This window comes from Tasmannia lanceolata, unplaced genomic scaffold (assembly GCF_043159265.1).
Source record: "Tasmannia lanceolata isolate RefF3 unplaced genomic scaffold, GAP_Taslan_0.1 ptg000016l, whole genome shotgun sequence".
Lineage (NCBI taxonomy): Eukaryota > Viridiplantae > Streptophyta > Magnoliopsida > Canellales > Winteraceae > Tasmannia > Tasmannia lanceolata.
The window spans coordinates 4,607,073-4,629,261 of record NW_027518693.1 but is presented as its reverse complement, the minus strand read 5'-3'; the positions used below and the strand labels follow the sequence as shown (position 1 = coordinate 4,629,261).

General features: G+C 41.9%; 1 protein-coding gene across 1 annotated transcript in view; it reads left to right on the top strand.

Moving 5' to 3' along the window:
• The first annotated feature begins 6,365 nt into the window (after positions 1 to 6,365).
• Positions 6,366 to 22,189, top strand: part of LOC143848896 (uncharacterized) — a 50,751-nt gene continuing 34,927 nt past the window's right edge. The window contains exons 1-2 of the mRNA XM_077357951.1: positions 6,366 to 6,997; positions 11,299 to 12,487. Of these exons, the coding sequence (XP_077214066.1) occupies positions 11,432 to 12,487 (1,056 nt within the window). The 5' untranslated portion in view covers positions 6,366 to 6,997; positions 11,299 to 11,431. The remainder of the gene's footprint in view (positions 6,998 to 11,298; positions 12,488 to 22,189) is intronic.

Here is a 22,189-nt window from a genome sequence, read left to right as displayed (position 1 = left end):
CGCTCCTCGGGAGATAAAGTTTTGCCATTCCATCTTTCTCGAGTTTTGGATTTCGATACCACTATCAATGGCTTCGATTTCTTCTTCAAGTGGCTATGCTCGATGCTCTTCCTCTCGTTTGACTATCTTTCAGATCTCGAGGTGAATTTCGTCTGCATTCTCATCCGAGAAGGGGGTCTTTAGTTATTTAAACATTAAATCTAAGAGCGAATCAATAAGATATCCGAGATACAAAAGTAACAACTTTATTGAATTGAAAACTTTCGATTGCATTAATGACTCATAGACACGCCTCTATGGGCTTTACATTTGATTTGACAGGAAACAAAAAAAAACTAATTTGATGAGAAGACTGACAGACATGACATACACTCCCCCCTTTTTTTTTTTTCTTTTTTTCTTTTTTTTTTTTTTGACATCAACACAATATGACTTACCAACTTTGCGAGAGAAAAGTTGATGTACACTCAACGAAAGACAAACCTGACAACACAGGACACTTCTTCAATAATGATGAACCGGCACTGGAAATTTATGAGTAGTACTCCTTCCTCCATGATATTAATGACTAGGGGTTCAACCCTGGCGCAAATCTTGTCGATCTGGGTTAAGCTGATCTTCAATAACTGGCAGTGGTGATATTCTTTCTGGCATATAACCACCTCCTGACATCTCAAACTCTGACACTCCCAAATTTGTAACTGAAGAACTCCCTAACTCAAAGGTGGGATGAGCGGTGATAATGGGATCCTCAAAAGGCTCAACCATCGAGTTAGCTTTAGTACCAGCTGAAGAAATTGCAACATGTCTTGGCAAAGGATGCTGTGTAGCATTAAACCCGGGCCAAATGGGACGATCTCTATCTATGAGGTCTTGGATTGCAAATCTGAGAGAGCGACAACAATTAGTGATGTGACCAGGGCCTTGATGATATTAACAGTATTCATCCTTGTTGTAGAACCTTGGAAGAACCTTAGGTGGTGGCTTTGGAGCCATAAGTTTCAACTGCCCATCCTTAACAAGTTTTCGGAGAATGACTGCTGGAGGTCTCGGCAATTGAGTGAATATCTTCTTAGGTTTCTTTACTAATTTCTCTTCTACTTCATCAGACTTATGCATGACAATTTGAGATGCCTGATGAGATGACTCAATACCGCCGATCTTCTTGGAATAAACAACAGGTTTGTTATCGCTCTTTGGGTTCTTCACATTCTGTTGATCAAAGGTTAACTTCTTAAGCTCTTTAACAAGTTCTTTCGCCTTTTCTTCTGAAGTAGGAGTTAGAAGACACTCCTTTTCAACATGTTGCTTACCTTTAAAATCATCAAGACGCGCTACTGCGGCTGGCATAGGAACAGAGACCATAGAAGGTAATTTCTCAACTTCTTTTGCAAGTTCTTCCTCTTTTCTTACGGCAGTGGGAGGTGGCAGATTCTTCTCGTCAACATGTTCCTTGTCTTTAGAACCACTGATTGGTTCTACAATGGCCTGGACAGGAACAGAGATCAGAGGAGGAGGATTTTGGACTACAGAGTCCTCAGAGGTCAAAGAGTTCTCATTACCTAGGTTTTTCAGCTGGTTGAAATCGTCCTTCACATTAGAGAACTCCCTAGATAGGTTCATTACCGATTCTTGCATTTTCTTTAGGAAATCTTCAGATATGGCCATTTTGTCTGAGCAGGGTGAGGGAAAACTGATGCTGTCAACGGGTAAGGTGAATTAGGTCAGACTCATGTCATGGAATTGACAGACACTGACTTTAGTATGAGGCAATCTTATGGAAATGTTATACACAAGTTGAAACAAGAGATAATACAAACACATCTCTCCCTTGAATAAAACTAACAGCAGAACTGTAAGAAGGATCATTGTAGGGTAAGCACATGACTTATCAATAATCCTAAAGGATAGCGATCACACTGAAAATGAGTTGAGTAAAATCCGGCAACATGACGACTATATAGGGTGATCCTCACAACTCAACATAAGGGTAAATGAATAGAAACTCAGTAATGTAGGACTCTCAGCAAGGATACTTGCACTCAAATAATGATGGCAAGATAAGCACACAATCAGCAAGCAGAATATGGTCACCATGGAGATATAATCGCACGAAGGGCTGACCACTAATGACGACGCTTGGTCATGGGTTGGATTTGTGACCAAAGATATATCATGGCTATAGAGACATCGGACAAGCCATCGACCAGATCTAAAACACAACAAAGAATGGATATACAATCAAAAGGGCAGCAAGTAGACTGTGGCCATGAGAGTGACAAGTACGGGCCACCCGTCAGGTGAATCCGAAAGAATGTACATATAATTGATTAAACCAGGAATCCCCACTAGAAATGGGTCCTAATCTAATCAACCGACAGAATCATATACACACAAGAGATATGTACAATCTGAGGACGAGATGACAGATTATGGTTTCAACAATGGCAAGGGAAATGACACCAACCAAATCAAGAGAATGTAGATATGATGAATTAGACCAGGAATACCCACCGAAAATGGGTCCTAATCTAGACAATCAACTCAACAAATGGTGTAGGTACAAGAAGGTAACTAGAAATCGACTCAGCAAATAAGTTATGTACAAAGGAACGACACAACTATACACTCGAGAGACAAAAGGCAGACCATAGTCAGAATAATGATAGAGGAAAATTTCTGACCAGGTCCGAAGGCTGGGGAATGAAACAATGTGGCTAATGGATAAACCAGAAAACTTCATTGATAGACAGGCCCTGGTCTAACAGCTAGCAAGAAGAATGGATAACAAAGAATCAAGAAATGAACACAGGCTATAAAAGGTGGTGAACAAGAATCATCAGCCTGATCCAAGAAAGAAATAGTGAACAAACTCTAATCGGTGATAATAGACCAGAAAACCTCAGTGGAAAGTAGGCCCTGATCAGACAGCCGACAAAACGGATATAAATCCGAAATACAGGAATAATCATATGATAAAGATGACAGGGTAGACCGCGATCTGGAGGATGACCAAGCAAGAGCAAGAGTCATTGACCGGGTCTGAAAGAATGGTATGACTGAAATAGATAAAGAAACCTTATTCGAAAGGATAAGCCCTAATCTAAGAATAACACACTATACACACATATATATACATATATATATATATATACACCCTAACCAGGGGCACCAGCCCTAATCTATCTAACGGAGTCGAGAAAGTCTCGACTCGCGACAGACCAGTGAGTGTACTAGGACCGCGCTGTAGCCACATAAAGTGAGCTACCATAGTCTACAAATGGGACAAGGCTCCTAACTCTAAGCTCCACATGTGTAAGCAACACACGTTCGACCCTATATGAATGCAATACAGATGTATATAAACACAGGTACTTCTTAGTTGGATTTCACTAGGCCAGTAAGTATATACATAATATATAAAACAAAGTAAGGCTCCGGACTCAATCTAAAGGGTACTATGCGTATGAAACATACCTAATATGTATAACACAAGTACACCTAGTGTTATACATAGTATGCTTCATTGCTCATCGGCTGCTGTAAACACAAGTACACCTAGTGTTTACGGCTGCAGCACCGGCGCATAGCTTGGTAATAGATACAACAGCACCATCTGGATAGTGATATCCCATGAGGCACGCATTATATCTATCCCGTGGAGCCAATAATAAAAAACAATAAAAACAATGAAACAAATAACAAATATGAAAATGCATGATGTGCAGTGTGTGAATCCCTTGTTTTAATTACGCACCTATCTGGTGCCCCTGGATTCTAACGATAGAATTCCCATTTAAAATGATTTTAGCTCAAATTTCTCCAAAGTTAGTAAAAATGGCATTTCTATAGAGTTAGGCAATGTTCCAAGAACTCCCCAGCAGAGTCGCCAGCCTGTGGACCCCGATCCGAGGACGGGTGCGCCGAGGGGACGCGAGATCCCTCCTGCAATCCTCAAAGATCTCCACGATGGAGGAGAGCTCTGCCAAGGAACTCTCGAAAACGGATGCCACCCTCACAGCATAGCATGAGTGGCGATATAAAAAGAAAAGAGATACATCCTGATCCGGAGCCAGGGCTCGAAACCAAGATATATCCGAAAATAACTCAGAGTCGCCATCCATGGACACGCCATGGAACCAAAACAAATGCTCTGTTTGCAATGGATAACCAGAGATACAAAAGGTCCGTGCCTGATGACGAATGGAGAAGGTCCGAAGAGCGCCCCCAATTCGCCCGAGTGCGAACACTTGGTCTCTTATGCCATTTATTATTAACCTTGAAGAGTTTTAGGCGAAAATCATGTGAAATGGGAACAATCCTCAGGAGTCGTCTACCTAAGCATGCATTTCCTGAGGATAAAGATAATAAACACCCATAAAATAAAATAAAAGATGTGTCGCCTAATGATTGCTAGGTTATGAGTGACATACCTAACTGGTGTCTAAGTTCTGGTGGACGAACACATGCATGCTACAACTACAGGTATAAGGTTTGCACAAGAAAGTAAGAAAACACAACAAAATATACAATATAACAACACAACAAATCCTAAGACTCTAAATGATTTAGCCCGAGTCCTCGGATGGTCTGGTATTCATCCAAAGAAGCCTACGTATCCCCGCCTCCACGAGAATCAAGGCAACGTAGTTCTTCGCACCTATTCTAAGCTAGGATGCCTAAGACACCTAGACCTCTATCCTAGACTCGATCTAAAAGACCGGACTATTTATTAAAGTTTATTGCGCGATTATTTAAATTCCAAATGGATTGTATATTTTAGGACACCCTATATGCCCTAACTAAATGCAAGTTAGCCCTAAGCTAATGCAGGTAGTTCCTACAACCTATGTGTAACTAGGCTGTGCCCTAAGGAAAACAATAGGATTGCTAACGTATCCAAGACCTAGTCATCAGTCGGCGATGTGAATCGCCAACTAACCGGACGGAGGCACTCCTAGCTAGGACAAACCCCTAACTCTAAAACAAACACAAACAAGCACACAACAAATCAAAGACGAACTCCTAACTCTAAAACTCTCTATCTAGGACAAACTCCTAACTCTCTAGAGAAAGATTTTTGTTAAAAACAAGGTTTTAAAGTTGAAGGGTTAAAGCATTTTTATTTACAAAGTTTGGCTGGACTTGGGATATGTATCCCAAGCTGCACTACGTACCTCGTGGAAGAGGATCAAGCCAACGTAGTTCGAAACGAACTCTCAAACTACGCTTATAAAAGAAACACTCAACATTTTAGATTTTTTTTTTAAAATTTTTTATGTTTTTCAAATGTTTTTGATATTTTTAAAGTTTTTAAATGTTTTTGAGTTTCAAATTTCTAATGTTTTTGGATTTTAAAGCTTTTCCAATGCTCTAAACCTTTAAATGTTTTCAATCTTCCAGGGAACACACAAGAACAACCACAAACTAGGGCAAAGCCCTAAATCCAAAGGGGAAACCCCGAACAAGAAACTAACGCCTCAAAGAGACGATCCACAACAAGAAACTGGCGTCTCAAAGAGACAAACCACAACAAGAAAGATAGTGCCCCAAGAACAGAGAAAATAATCTAAGATCCTAAGCAGGGAAGGCTCTATATGACTGAGTTAGTCTCTAATGGAAAAACTCCTAACTAATAACACTAGAGAGGAGGAACAAATGAGTCAGAGACTCTCTAATAACACTACCGAGTCAAAGACTCACTCTAAAAGAGGAGGCCACTCTAACATGAGGCTAGGTAAGCCTCCTAAAGGGGAAACTCTCTACATGAGACAAGGCTTGTCTCCGAGACACAAATGACGTAAAAAAGGAATAAAAGACCCTGTGCATATTTGGCAAAGGTAAAACACCCAGCCGGGCCGGACAGCTACCTAGCCCTAGGGTGCAACAAATGTGCAACCAGATACCCATATAGGATAGGGGTATGAAGCCAAGCCGAGTAGGGTGTTCTCCCAAAACCAAACGACGCACAAAGAGGAGGGTTAGCAAGAGAATGAGACTGGGCAAGTCTCCTATATACAAAGGAGGGGTATGCAACTTGGACTGAGCAAGTCCCCTAAGGATGGGCTTGGGCTAGCGCCTTCATCGCCCTCGCAATGAGAGGGGATTCCAGTATCTAAAGAAATTTAACAGAAATCTATAAGACTGTGTTAGTCTATCAAAAAGAGAAGAAAAGGCTACCAGATAATCGCAAATTCCATTTTATTCCTATAAAAATAAATCAAGTGCTAAGCAAAGAAGAATTTTCAATAGAAGAAATACACAATCTATAGCAATCATAAAATGATAAACAACATTAATTAGTCCAGACCAGCCGCTGGATAGTGTAGACACCCCATTTTGTTTTGTTTTAATCAACAAAGAAATTAGTGTGTTAAATCCATGTGAGAACCCCCTCTATCATTGATTTATATGTTTTAGGTCATTAATATCTTGATCTGACTTTACGAATCATCAATCAGGACAAAATAAGCTAGGGTCACTTCATAGCCCGGACCCTGATTCCATTCCGAGACCCGATTTCCGTAAATCGTTAGATCAATGGCAGATCTTGACCTGGGTCTAACCATCCAAAACCACCTAACCTCTCCTCTCATCCTAACCATCCAAACCTCACCTAACCTCACATAACCTCTCCTCTCATCCTAACCATCCAAACCTCACCTAACCTCACCTAACCTTACCTAACCCCACCTAACCTTACCTAACCTCATCCTCTCATCCTAACCATCCAAAACCACCTAACCTCACCTAACCTCCTATCCCATTCTCCTATAAATACCCTCTCATCCCACCATCCAAGAGAAGAAAAAAGAACCCCTCTCTTAGAAAATTCATCCCTCTCCCTCATCTCTTCAAGGGTTCGGCCATCCTTGCCGGATCGGGTGATTTTATACGTTGGGTGATATATATCAAAAGCAGTCATTATCAAGCAAGGAATCATCTTCAAGGAATTAACATCGAAGAAAAATCAAACACAAAGTGGGTTTCCAAAGAGGTAGGCATTTATTTCAATTCTATGTAGGGTTTGTTTTCATGCATATCTTTTACTTTAAAAGAAAAACCATGTTAGGAAGCATGTAGGGTCCGTTTTCCCCCTGGTTAGCCTCTGGTTAGACCCTGGTTGCACCCAGGTTCGCTGCTGGTTGCACCCAGGTTCGATGCTGGTTGCACCCTGGTTCCCTACTGATTCGCACCCTGGTTCCCCTGCTGGTTGCACCCTGGTTCCCTACTGGTTGCACCCTGGTTCCCTGCTGGTTGCACCCTGGTTCCCTACTGGTTCGCACCCTGGTTCGATATTGGTTCGCACCCTGGTTCCCTGCTGGTTCGCACTCTGGTTAGACCCTGGTTGCACCCAAGTTCGCTGCTGGTTGCACCCAGGTTCCCTCCTGGTTGCACCCTGGTTCCCCTGCTGGTTCGCACCCTGGTTCCCTGCTGGTTCGCACCCAGGTTCGCTGCTGGTTGCACCCAGGTTCCCTGCTGGTTGCACCCTGGTTCCCCTGCTGGTTCGCACCCTGGTTCCCTGCTGGTTCGCACCCTGGTGCACCCTGGTCCGCACCCTGGTTTGTACCCTGCTTCCTCCTAGTTAGACCATGGCTAGTCTCGGGTTTGCTCCTAACTTAGACCCGACTCACTTGACCCTAACCATTAACCCAATCCAACCAAGTAATATCCCAACACAATCCGAGTCACATGTCTGAATCCATTTGGCCGAATCTCATAAGCCCGCCCACTTTGAATTCCGAAAATTCAAACCCTTGATGATTCCTATATGCTCAATTCTTTGATGCAAATTCCCAATTCCAAAATCCCATTGCTAGATCAATGTTTCTGAATCTCAAGTCCAATGCTCAAATGCAAACCCGATTCCAGATACAAATACCAATTCTGTCTTCCAAAATCCAAGCAACCTCGCCAGTGGAACTACGTGTGGCTTGATCCCCATCACGGGGTACGTAGGCAATTTGGCACTCCCAAGTTCAGTCGCACCTTTCTCTATCTTTCCCATTCCCTCACACTATTCATCATCTCGATTCATCTCGTGTCTCTCGGAACCATTGGATTATGGTTTCCGTCGTAAGAACCCTTAGAGCCCAATTTAGGAACAATGGTGTCGTGTCGTGTTGTGTCCTAAGTTTTAGGGAGTCCTAGAGTTAGGAGTCCAGCCTCATCACGGACGCTTGCTATGTATAGCAACCGTGCCATAGGTCAAGTTACACTAGTCATCCAGTTTTTCCCTAGGACAAGCCTAGTAAACTAGGATGTAGGCTAACCTGCATTAGTCTAAGGGACAACTTGCATTTAGATAGGATCATATAGCATCTTCGATGAAATCCTAAGATAATAAAATCCTCAACTTGAATTAAATAACTTCTCTTAAAACTGTTGAAACAGTCAATCCCGTCTAGATCGGTGTCCTAGTTGAGTTAGGCATATGTAGCTTAGCTTAGGTGCACCGAACTACGTCGACTCTGATCCCAGTGAGGCTTGGGTACGTAGGCAGCTTGGATGTCTGACGGCATACCACCCGCGAGTCGGCACCACAACAAATTGTGGTGTTTTGTATATTAATTTTCTTGTAAATGCTTAATCAAATCACTTAGGACTTTCCATGAAATTAGAATTTTATGAGAACTTTCACTTCGATTGAATCCAGACAAATTAATAAATCAAGATACACATTTAGGATTCACATTGAAATTAGATGTTAGGATGCATGTCACTTAGTTCGCACTTTAACATAGAGTTGAATGAGCCATTTAAAATAAATTTAAAAGAGTTAGCTTTTGGAATCGAAGACCGATTATCGGGCAAGAATGGTGCATGTGGTGGATAACTCCCCATACCTTCCATTCTCGTAACCAGGTAGCGAGTCTAGATTTCTGGTTAATTACGGGTCCTAGATCCCACATCTAGGTGGCGACTCTGTCAGTCTCTTTCGTGTGGAATTCGGATTGCCTTAGTGATCCCAAGTTCACAGGAAAGATTAATTCAAATCAATAATAAAATGCACACGCCAATCGCGTGGATACGAGAGACCAAGAGAGAGAGAGCGGCGGCTCGCGCCCCACACCCCTCTCGCGGGACCAGGGTACCACAGTCTGGCGACTCTGCTGGGGATCACCTAACTTCATTAAAACTTCAAAAGATAATTCATTTGAATTTAATTTTAAATGGCTCATAAAAACTCTATACTTGTTAGATTAGTTTGTCTTGTTTTATTTTCTCATCACATTTTACTCAAACTTAATTTAACAAAACCTGAAGGCATCATAGATTGCGCAAACATATTGCACACACTTACATCACTTGCATCTAAACTCTTGCATCTCACGTGCACACACGTCCTATTTTAGGAACCCGGAGTGTTATCTAGCATGGTTGACTGGGATTTCATCACCTGGTGCCTCTGTGCTAGAGAAGCATTCCACCCTTAGCCTGGTACCTTTATGGTACGTAAACGGATCTCTTGTTCACGTACTGATACGCCGGACACTGGTACAGTATATCGAACAGGGATTCGCGCTAAGGGAACTCTTGGCCTTACCCCTAGATTAACCCACACATGCATGTAGTATACGAACACATGTGTATCACGTGTGTGAGCCTAGTTTAGGATATCCTACCTATTTGTGTCTAGATTAGGCCGTAGACCATCTTCCAATGGCTACGATCGGTCCTAGGTACACGAACAAAGTCATGAGTCGAGATCCTCTCTCCACTCCGCTTGATTAGGATTAGGGTTGATGCCTTCAGGTCACACTGTTAAAATGTGCGAGATTAAAAAAAAAATTTCCTTTAGGGGTTAGGATATAAATCCTATCATTTCCAAAGATCTCATAGGATTAGTCATTCTTGATCTATCCGTTGAAAGCAATCTTATGCTATCTCATCTAATCTTTCGATCGTATGCCTTTCATTCTTCTATCGTATGATTCGATCATGTATTCATACTTTCCTTGTACTGGCAGGAACTTATCCCAATCTCGTGTTCATGTAATCCTGATCATTCTTATATCCCTTCTCTTGGCTTACGGGCACTATGTCTACTCGTACAATTCTTGATTGGATCCGTGGTACATTAAGAGAATCCCATATCTACGCCATAAGTGAACAAGAGAAAAATCTCTTCGGCTACGTGGCAACCATCAAGCTCGATTGGGGATTACTCTATGCCGCATCAGAGTGTTGGGATCCCGATCATCATGTCTTCCATTTTGGCAACCAAGAAATGTGTCCCACCTTTGAAGAATGGTGTGCCTTATTGGAATATCCTGTGGATGGCCCTCTAGTGAAGCCATCCTGTGTTCCAGATTATCGTCCTTTGTTCCTTTGCTTGATGGATAATCCAGATGAATCCATGAACTCTTTCATGAAAGGCCAAAAAGTGTCCATGCAGCGACTGATTGACATTTACCCTCCTGTTGGATACATTGGTGCTGTTGATATTCAAAAAGCTCGACGGCGCGCTTTGAGATTCTGCTCCTTTGCTAGGTTCCTCACTGTCCAGCCTTCTCGCTTTGCGTCAGCTGTTCTTCTGGACCTCGTTGATCAAATGGATCGTGGCGCCAATCCAATTCCTACTATGCTTGCAGAAACTTTCAATGGATTGGATGATATGGCTCACCTTCGTGCCAGTTCAGGTCCAAGCTCTTATATTCGCTCTTTCGTTGGGTCTTTCTCAGGATGTCCTGCATTACTTCAAGTGTGGTTATGCCACAAGCTAAAAATTGCAGCTCCTGTCCATTTTGATCATACGTTATACACCTTCAGTGAATGGCGTCATGATGTTTCTTTCGATCATAAAAGCGATTGGGTTGAATGGTTAAATTCTCGCCAAGAAGATCAGATTTATTGGCAAATTCCCGGAATCCAAGAAGCTGTCTTCAACACCGGAGAAGCTAACTACGTTCGCCTTCTTGGTCTCAAAAAGACTTCCTTTTATGTTCCTGCCAGGATTCAGCGTCAGTATGGAAGGGAGCAATCCATTGTGCCTCCCCTTCATCATTTCTATCCGCCTGAGGGTCTCAAGCCCAAGATTGTCAAAGCTGTTTCATCTGCTTGGGATGCAAGAATCATCAAACCTTTAAAGGAGTCAGTTGAGGAAGATTGTCGTCCGAAGAAGAAGTCTAAAAAGAATGCTTAGTTCCATGTTTATCTTTGAAAGATTGAACCATGTACTCAAATTTTAATGATTGATCAATAAAGTCCATCCTTCTCTTTCATTATCTTTGTCTATGTGTGCATCATCGTCTATTCTTCTCTCTGATTTTAAAATATGTCTTTCGGATATTACAGGGCAATAAACATCATAGCTAACCCTAATACTCCTTGGGTTCGGGTCTCTTCGAGGTTAGAGAGGAAATCTGTTTCTCCGCCACCTTCTCTAAGAACCCCAGCATCTCCTTCTTTCCCGTCCTCATCCTCACCAATGGCAGACAACCAAGATGGTCTTCCACCCGCTGCTATTACCGATACTCTTACCTTGATTCTCCAACAGCTTCAAGAACTCAAAGAAGAAAACCGAGTTATCAAGGCTCAGCTTTCTGAAAAGTTGGAACCGTCGTTGTCCAAGGATAAAGGGCCTATGCGCCAAGCAGCTACTCCAGTAGCACCTGCCCAAACAGTGTTCATCAATATCCCTGATAAAGTCGAAGAAGACTTAGAAAAAGAGCAGTACAGCGAGAATCACAGTAGGCCTTCTCAGTCCATGGTTGATAAGTCTGTTATGGAGAAATTAGAGACTCTTACCAGGAAAGTTCAAGGCATTCAGTTTCAAGACCAGGGTGGTTTCAATCCAAGTGATCTTACTTTATTTCCCGAAATTCGCCTTCCTGCCAATTTTCAAATGCCCGATTTCGACAAATATGATGGTGTGGGTTGTCCAATCACACATTTGCAAATGTTCACCATCATGTGTCAGCCTCAAGGCTTATCTTCTGAGCAAATGGCTCAATTGTTCCCAGTTTTCCTAACCAAGGTTGCGAGGAGATGGTTCATGGTCTTGGACAAGACTCGTTACAGGACATGGAAGGATATCGGCGAGCAGTTCATCAGGCAATTCAAATATGATGATGGGACAGAAATCACCAGAAAGGATTTAGAGAGAACAAAGCAAGACTTGAGGGAATCCTTTTTGATTTTTGTGAAAAGATGGAGGAGAATAGCAGCTCAGATGATGGAGCGCCCGTCTGAGGAAGAACAAGTCCAGATAATCATGAAAAATATTTCCCCCCAGCTCCAGTATCACATGTCTTTGCAATACTATCCAGACTTCAAACACTTCATCGTGGCTGGCACCCAGATAGAGGAGGCTATGGCTCAAGGTGTATTCAACCGTAGCAACCCAAACCCCAGAGATTTCAAAAAGTCCCCTCCAGCCCAAGTCAATAGTATTTCCCGTTCCAATGCTCAATCCTCTAGGTCCCAAGAACCTTTAGTAATGGACTATGCTCAAACCGCAACCGCACCTCGGCAACAAACCCGGGTAGAATTTACCCCTCTTCCCATTCCATCTTCAGAGGTGCTTAAGCAGTGTCTTGCTTCAGGTCGCATAACCTTACCTGCCATCCGGCCTCCCCCCAATCCTCTACCTGCAAGTTGGCGAGCTGACCTACACTGTGAGTACCACAGAGGTCCTGGTCATCTTACTGACAACTGCATTGCCTTGAAATTTAGAATCCAGAAACTCATTGATGAGAAAGTCATTGCATTCCAGCCAAGACCCAATGTCACCCAAAACCCATTACCTGGTCATGCAAATCCTCCTGCTGCCGTTAATGCCATAACCATAGGAGATCCTGAGTTTGACCCTCTTACCCTCATATGTGCCTTAGAACCCATCTCTGAACCCCAAATCATATTCTGTGATGAATCACACCTAAGAGAGTCTGTACCTCCCTTGGTAATCACCTATGAGCCACAAGTCCCTCAAATTATCACTTATGATGAGCCTGAATTGGATGAAGTCAGACATGTGACAAGGGGCGGAAGAATTTTCAAACCTGTTGAATTGAGAGTCGAAAATCCAGGGGCATTGGCTCGAGGAGAGGAGCCGCAATATGTGAAAGATCCAGATGATGAAGTTGTGCAGCAGTTAAAGAAAACTCAGGCTGTTATATCTGTATGGGGATTATTGATAGCATCAAAGAAACACAGAGAGGCTGTGTTAAAAGAATTGAATACAACACAGGTATCCTCAGAGATATCTCCGGAGCAACTGGCTGAAGTTGTTGCTCTAACCCAGGCCACCAGGGCCATTAGTTTCTCAGATCAAGAGCTGCCTCCTCAAGGTCGGAATCATGCTAGAGCTCTTCATATCACTATTATCTGTGGAGGCAAGAAAGTACCATCTGTGTTGGTAGATAACGGATCCGCGTTGAATGTGTGTCCATTAAGAACTGCCATTACCTTGGGTTTCGGTCCCACTGATTTTGCCGAATCAACCCTTGGTATCCTCGCATATGACAACACCCGAAGAAATGTGGTCGGAGTCCTCACCACCAAGATCGTTATGGGCGGTCAAGAATTTGAGGTTGAGTTTCAAGTTATTGATATCAAAGCCTCGTTCAATATGCTTCTAGGACGTCCCTGGTTGCATAAGGAAGGTGCTGTCGCTTCAACCCTTCACCAAAAATTGAAGTTCATCAAAGATGGGAAGTTGTTCACTGTTAGAGGTGATGAAGAGCCAGAAATAGGGCAAATAACAGGAGAAACTTTCATCCTTCCAGTTGCAAAAGCAGATGACTACAACTTGAATGGTTTCGCATTCGAGGTTGCTGTTATCTCTTACAAGGATGCCTCTCGGGAGGAGTTGTGTTTGCCGTTCGCCATCAGTTCTGTGGTGGCCAAGATGATGAGAAAAATGAACTACTTCCCTGGTATGAATTTGGGCCGTGATCCAAGCAAGGCATCTCACTGGCGCCCAATCAAAGCAAACCATGGAATTTTCGGTCTTGGATATGTACCTACTGAAGAGGAGGAGGAAGCCATGGAAAAATTGTTGAAATTGAAGGAAGAAATCCGCCACATCGGAAGGGTACTCCTAATGGCTCCATATCCCTTATCAATGAATGGTCATTTTATCAAAGAAGGTGAGACCTTTCCATACTATGGGTTTTCTGAACCATGGTATGACTCAGTGACAGGGATCATGATACCCGGTTTTGAAATATTCAGTGGCCTTGCTCTCCCAGAAACAGAACCGCCGATATATTATGTTGAGAAAACTGTTGAGGACTGGTTAGTCTACCTTGAGCCAGATGTGCTGGAATCTTTGTTTGAAGAAAATGTGCCTGATGTTGATTACTATTCTGAAGAACAAGAAGAGACAGATTGTGAAGATGTGCTAGTGGCAGTTATTCAGAGTAATGATACCTTTACTGAACCTCAGAGTCAGATTGCACCTGCAACAGAAAATCTTTCAAACTGGAGTTCTGATGTTTTTCCATCTTATTTTATTGCTAAGTCAAGTCTAGTCAAGTCGAGTGAATCAGTGTCAGTGCCTAGTCCAGGCGAGTCATTTTCTGAGTTTATTTACTATGTGAATCCTGAACCTGTTCAGGATGAGTCCAATGATAATGATGTAACTTCTTTCAATTCAATGAAATCTGATTCTCAGTATGTCTCTGTGTTTGCTTCTGACTTTAATAATAATGATAACACTCCCTCCTCAGATGAGGAAGGGGGGATCAACGAAACTCCCCTTGAATTGCAGCATATGCTCAAACAAGAGGAGGAGCGCCGAGCCCAGCCTCTTAAAGATGAAATCGAAATTATAAACATCGGAACAGAAGATTTAATACAGGAAATACGAATTGGAAATACTCTATCATCTGAAGAGCGCGATGAATTAATAAACCTACTTAAGGAATATAAAGAAGTTTTTGCCTGGTCCTACAAAGATATGCCCGGGTTGAGCGAAGACATTGTTCAGCACAAGCTACCTTTATTGCCTGGGATTAAACCTAAAAAGCAGAAGCTAAGGAGAATGAAGCCTGAGTGGGTCCTGAAAGTAGAAGAAGAGGTTACTAAGCAGTTGAATGCTGGATTTCTGCAAGTGGTGGAATATCCAGAATGGCTCGCAAATATAGTACCTGTACCGAAGAAAGATGGAAAGGTGAGAATGTGTGTAGATTTCAGGGATTTGAACAAGGCAAGTCCAAAAGATGATTTCCCTCTACCACATATCGATATCTTGGTGGACAATACGGCCGGGCATGAATTACTATCTTTCATGGATGGTTTCTCGGGCTATAATCAAATTAAGATGGCACCCGAGGACATGGCTAAGACCTCGTTCATTACACAATGGGGGACATATTGCTATCGGGTAATGCCATTTGGTCTTAAGAATGCCGGTGCGACATACCAAAGAGCAGCTACAGCCTTGCTCCATGACATGATACATAGAGAAGTCGAAGTTTATGTCGATGATATGATTGTAAAAGCCAAGGAAAGGAAAGATCATATCCCGAACCTTAAGAAGTTCTTTGAAAGAATTCTCAAATACCAGCTTCGCCTGAATCCTAGCAAGTGTGTGTTCGGGGTTACCTCCGGTAAGTTGCTTGGATTTATGGTGAGTCAAAGGGGTATAGAGGTAGATCCTCAGAAGATTAAGGCTATCCAGGAGATGCCACCGCCTAGAACCGAGAAGGAAATTCGGGGATTCCTAGGAAGGATACAGTTCCTAAGGCGATTCATCGCTCATCTGACATCAACTTGTGAACCTATCTTTAAGCTCTTAAAGAAGAACTCTTCCAAAGAATGGACAGAGGAATGTCAGCAGGCCTTTGAAAAGATAAAGCAAAGTTTGTCTGAGCCACCGATAGTAGCACCAGTGATACCGGGGCATCCATTGCTGCTTTACTTGTCAGTAACAGAAACCACAATGGGTTGTATGTTAGCACAGCAAGATCCAGAAACCAAGCATGAAAAGGCTGTGTATTATCTTAGCAAGAAGATGTTGGAGTATGAACAGAAGTATACTGTCCTAGAAAAAACCTGCTTAGCCTTAGTTTGGGCCACTCAGCGACTCAGGCATTACCTTTTATCACATAAGGTCCTGCTTTTGTCGAGGATGGATCCTCTGAAATATCTCTTTGAAAAACCAGCCCTGACAGGCAGGACTGCCAGATGGTTATTATTGTTGTCTGAATTTGACATCACTCATGTAACCCAAAAATCAGTAAAGGGCCGAGCCATTGCTGAACAATTGGCGGAAGCACCCCGAGAAGAAAGTCAGCATTTCAAGCCGATGTTCCCAGATGAAGAGATCATGATGGTTGAAGATGAATATCCAGAAACTGGTTGGACCCTCTATTTTGATGGAGCAGCAAACCAAACAGGACAAGGAGTAGGGGCATTGCTTGTGTCGCCTCGAAATGAGCATGTCCCCGTTGCCGTTAAGTTACAATTCAATTGCACCAACAATATGGCAGAATATGAAGCATGCATTGTTGGGCTTGAGGCTGCATTGGCCTTAGGCATAGAGAATCTTGACGTATATGGAGATTCGAAGCTAATCATTTGCCAAACTCAAGGAGAGTGGAGAACCAAAGAAGAAAAGCTATTGCCATATCATGAATACTTGGATATTCTCGCTAAGCAATTTCAACGCGTCACTTTCAGTTATTTGCCAAGGTTGAAGAATAGATTCGCCGATGCCTTAGCAACGTTAGCTTCCATGATTGACATACCTCACAATATGAAGATGAGGCCCATCACGGTTCAAGAGCAATGGGCTCCTGCATATGTTGATGCTATAGAAATAGCTGCAAGATGTCCCGATGGAAAGCCATGGTATACAGACATAAAGAACTACATCTCAGGCCAGGGGCATCCCAATGAGGCGTCGAGTAAAGAAATAAGGACTTTGCAGAGATTGGCAGCTAATTTCGTCATTTGTGGAGGAGAGTTGTATCGACGGTCTTTCGATGGAATTCAACTCTTATGTGTCACTGAAGATCAGGCAGAAGAAATTCTCGCAGATATTCATGAAGGGGTGTGTGGGCCTCATATGAATGGGAAGATGTTGGCAAGGAAGATCCTACGTCTGGGGTATTATTGGCCGACATTAGAAGCAGATTGTCACACATTTGTGAAGAGATGCTATAAATGTCAGATACATGCGAATCTCATCCATGTACCACCCACCGAATTGCATTCTCTTACCTCTCCTTGGCCGTTTTCGGTATGGGGAATTGACATCATTGGCAAGATTTCTCCCAAGTCGTCTAATGGTCACGAGTACATACTCGTTGCTATTGATTACTTCACCAAGTGGGTTGAGGCCGCTTCTTATGCAAAGCTTACATCCTCATCAGTTGCTAAATTCATACGCACCAACATAATTTGCAGATATGGAATTCCCCATGAACTTATCTCAGATAATGGATCTCATTTCAAGAAGGAAGTAATCTCTCTTTGCGAAGAGTTCAAGATTAAGCATCATAAATCCTCGCCTTATCGTCCGCAGACAAATGGAGCGGTAGAAGCTGCAAACAAAAATGTCAAGACTATCATTAGCAAAATGTCAGAAACTTATAAAGATTGGTCGAATAAGTTACCATACGCCTTGTGGGCTTACAGAACATCAATTAGGGCTTCAACTGGGGCAACCCCTTACTCTCTTGTTTACGGGATGGAAGCAGTGCTACCTGTTGAGATCCGTGTACCTTCGCTCCGAGTATTGACTGAAGTCAAGTTACCAGAAAATGAATGGGCAGATGCCAGGTATAAAGAGTTGAACATGCTAGACGAGAAGAGATTAAAGGCGCTTTACCATGTGCAAGGTTATCAGCGCAGAATAGCCCGTGCTTTTAATAAAAAGGTTAAGGTCAGAGATTTAGAAGAAGGCAATCTTGTTCTAAAAGAGAATCGAGCACCAATGTTTGACCCAAGGGGCAAGTTCAAACCAAATTGGTCAGGACCATACATTGTGGACCAAATCTTACCCGGAAAAGCCGTCAAGCTCCGTAATTTAAATGGAGAAATATTGCCAGAACCAACAAATCTTGATCAACTCAAGAGGTTCTATGCTTGAACATCAGAAGGCCGTCCTTTGGCCGAATAAATCCCAAATTCATAACCAAAAATCAAAAAATTTATAACCTTTTGCAAACCCTTTTGAGCCTAAATAAAATTTTCCTTCAAATCCCAATATACTAGGGGCATTCGCCCTGAACTACGCATGATCTGATTCCTACACTGGGATACGTAGGCAACCTGTTCATAGGTTCGGTCGAGACCCTTGCAAAACCTTAAGCCATTCTTTGAAAAGCCCTACCTCACCTATAAAGTCCTTTTGGTGTTCAAGTAAAAAGAAAAGAAGATAAAAAAAATAATAATAAAAAAGAAAGAAATGGAACTTGAAGATCCGCTAGATTGAAAACCTGAAAAGGCAATCTAGGCAAAATTTAGGATCATTCCCCTGCTAAGTTGAAAACCTGAAAAGGCGGCTTAGGCAAAAGTTAAGGGGTGGCCTGCTGAGTCGAAAACCTGAAAAGGCGATTCAGGCAAAAGTTAAGGTTGAGCGGTCCGCCAAGTTGAAAATCTAAAAAGGAAGACTTGGTCGTGGTAAGATGGGGTTCACGCCAGAAGAATTACATCTACCTCTGAACTCTCAGTAGGTCAGGCAAAATTAACAATCATTCCCGAAACTAAGGGCATTAATTTCAAAGCAATCCAAAAGTTGATAGAAGGATATATGAAGTATTACTGTCTTAAAAAAAAATAAGTGAAGATGTTTATCAGTGGAGAAACATTCTTTAAAAGAGGCTAACCTAACCCAAAAGAAAATACTGATAAGTCAGAAGCATCACGAGATTACTTGAGTAATCTTTCTTATTTTGTCTTTTTTTATTACAAATGTCTGTGGTTCCGTTTTTAGAAAAATTTACGAACTCTATTTTTAGAATTGTTGTAGGGTGCAATCACTCTGAAGGCAGGTTCATTAACAGGTTCCGAGAACCTGGGAAAAGGCGAGACTGCCACGAATGGCGAAAAAATCTCTGCAGAATGATCTCTGGTCAATGAATAGAAGAAGGTTGAATGCCTCAAATTGGGGCAGGTTGCTAATAAAGTGGCATCTCATATTCAAGCCTTGAAAGTCCTTTGCTGCATGGTGGTATTGAATCATTTGCTTCCAAAGTTGTTAATTGGAGATTTCAGTCCCCTTTCTCTGATAATCTCTGTTAAAACTCAAATTATCTCTGAATTCATTTGAAAGTGATCTTTTCTCTTTGAACATCATATAACTGTGATGTCTCATTCTTTGGCATTCGTATAAATACGATATTCCATTATCTCTGAGTTATCTTTGAGCATCATATGAATATGATGTCTCATTTTCTTGAAATCCATCATTTCATTCTCCCGGAGTCCATTTGAAAATGGTCTTTTCTCTTTTGAACATCATACAACTATGATGTCCCATTCCCTTGGAATCCGTACAAATACGGTATTTCATTCTCTCCGAGTTCATACAACTATGGTCTCTTATCCCCTTTGAACATCATACAACTATGATGTCTCATTTCCTTGGAATCCGTACAAGTATGGTATTTCATTCTCTTCGAGTCCATACAACTATGGTCTCGTATCCCCTTTGAACATCATACAACTATGATGTTTCATTTCCCAAAAATAAAATTAAAAAAAAAAAAATTAAAAAAAATTCATCAAATCCAATCCCCGATTCAAAAAAATAATAATAAATCCAATCCTATGAAAAATCTCTAAATTCTTCGAGCCCGTTTGAGAACGGTGCCTCTTTTCTTCGAGACCATACAACTATGGTCTCTTATCCTCTTTGAACATCATACATCTATGATGTCTCATTTCCTTGGAATCCGTACAAATACGGTATTTCATTCTCTTCAAGTCCATACAACTATGGTCTCTTATCCCCTTTGAACATCATACAACTATGATGTCTCATTTCCTTGGAATCCGTACAAATACGGTATTTCATTCTCTTCGAGCCCATTTGTGAACGGTGCCTCTTTTCTCGAGGCCATTTGTGAATGGTCTCATCTTCTCCATGAGCCCGTTTGCGGACGGTGCCACATTTCCCAAAAATACAAAAAAAATAAATAAAAATAATAAAAATTCATCAAATCAAATCCCAATTCAAAAAAAAAAAAAACAAATCCAATCTTACGTCAAATTCAAATCCTACGAAAAATCTCATGTCCTCTTTGAGCCCGTTTGTGAACGGCGCCTCTTTTCTCGAGGCCATTTGTGAATGGTCTCGTCTTCTCCGTGAGCCCGTTTGCGGACGGTACCTCATCTCCCAAAAATAAAAAATTTATCAAATCCAAATCCTTAACTAAAAAAAAAAAAAAAAAAAAAAAAAAATCCAATCCTACGAAAAATCTCATGTCCTCTTTGAGTCCGTTTGTGAACGATGCCTCTTTTCTCGAGGCCATTTGTGAATGGTCTCGTCTTCTCCTTGAGCCCGTTTGCGGACGGTACCTCATTTCCCAAAAATAAAAAATTTATCAAATCCAAATCCTTAATTCAAAAAAAAAAATCCAATCCTACGAAAAATCTCATGTCCTCTTTGAGCCTGTTTGTGAACGGTGCCTCTTTTCTCGAGGCCATTTGTGAATGGTCTCGTCTTCTCATTGAGCCTGTTTACGGACGGTACCTCATTTCCCAAAAATAAAAAATTTAGCAAATCCAAATCCTTACTTAAAAAAAAAAAATCCAATCCTACGAAAAATCTCATGTCCTCTTTGAGCCCGTTTGTGAACGGTGCCTCTTTTCTCGAGGCCATTTGTGAATGGTCTCGTCTTCTCCTTGAGCTCGTTTACGGACGGTACCTCATTTCCCAAAAATAAAAAATTTAGCAAATCCAAATCCTTACTTCAAAAAAAAAATCCAATCCTACGAAAAATCTCATGTCCTCTTTGAGCCCTTTTGTGAAAGGTGCCCCATTTCTCGAGTCCATTTGTGAATGGTCTCGTCTTCTCCTTGAGCCCGTTTACGGACGGTACCTCATTTCCCAAAAATAAAAAATTTATCAAATCCAAATCCTTAATTCAAAAAAATCCAATCCTACGACAAATTCAAGTTCATAAAAATTCTCTTGTTTCTTTGAGCCCGTTTGTGAACGGTGCCTCTTTTCTCGAGTCCATTTGTAAATGGTCTCGTCTTCTCCTTGAACCCGTTTGTGAACGGTGTCTCCTTTTTCCGAGTCCATTTGTGAATGGTCTCATGTTCTCCTTGAGCCCGTTTGTGAACGGCGCCTCATTTCTCGAGTTCATTTGTGAATGGTCTCGTGTTCTCCTTGAGCCCGTTTGTGAACGGCGCCTCATTTCTCGAGTTCATTTGTGAATGGTTTCGTCTTCTCCTTGAACCCGTTTGTGAACGGTGTCTCGTTTTCTGAGTCCATTTGGGAATGGTCTCATGTCCTCCTTGAGCCCGTTTGTGAACGGTGCCTCATTTCTCGAGTCCATTTGTGAATGGTCTCTTATCCTCCTTGAGACCGTTTGTGAACGATACCTCATTGTCCGAATCCATTTGTGAATGGCCTCCTATCCTCTTTGAGCCCGTTTCTGAACGGTATCTCATTTTCTGAATCCATTTGTGAATGGTCTCATCTTCTCTCGTTGCCCGTTTGTGAGCGGCACCGCAGCGGGATTTTTTTTTTTTTTTTTTTTTTTTGCATTCCAAATTCCAAGATTTCATCTAGGGTATTGCATTATGTGAAGGTTGCATTATGTTAAGGTACATTGTGTCTAGAGAGTTCTTTGTCGATTAAAGCTACGCAAAATGGTTTTGTCATTTTTTGCTTTGGTATTCAATGACTACGTCATCTCTACCAAAGAGGGGCATCTGTAGACACCCCATTTTGTTTTGTTTTAATCAACAAAGAAATTAGTGTGTTAAATCCATGTGAGAACCCCCTCTATCATTGATTTATATGTTTTAGGTCATTAATATCTTGATCTGACTTTACGAATCATCAATCAGGACAAAATAAGCTAGGGTCACTTCATAGCCCGGACCCTGATTCCATTCCGAGACCCGATTTCCGTAAATCGTTAGATCAATGGCAGATCTTGACCTGGGTCTAACCATCCAAAACCACCTAACCTCTCCTCTCATCCTAACCATCCAAACCTCACCTAACCTCACATAACCTCTCCTCTCATCCTAACCATCCAAACCTCACCTAACCTCA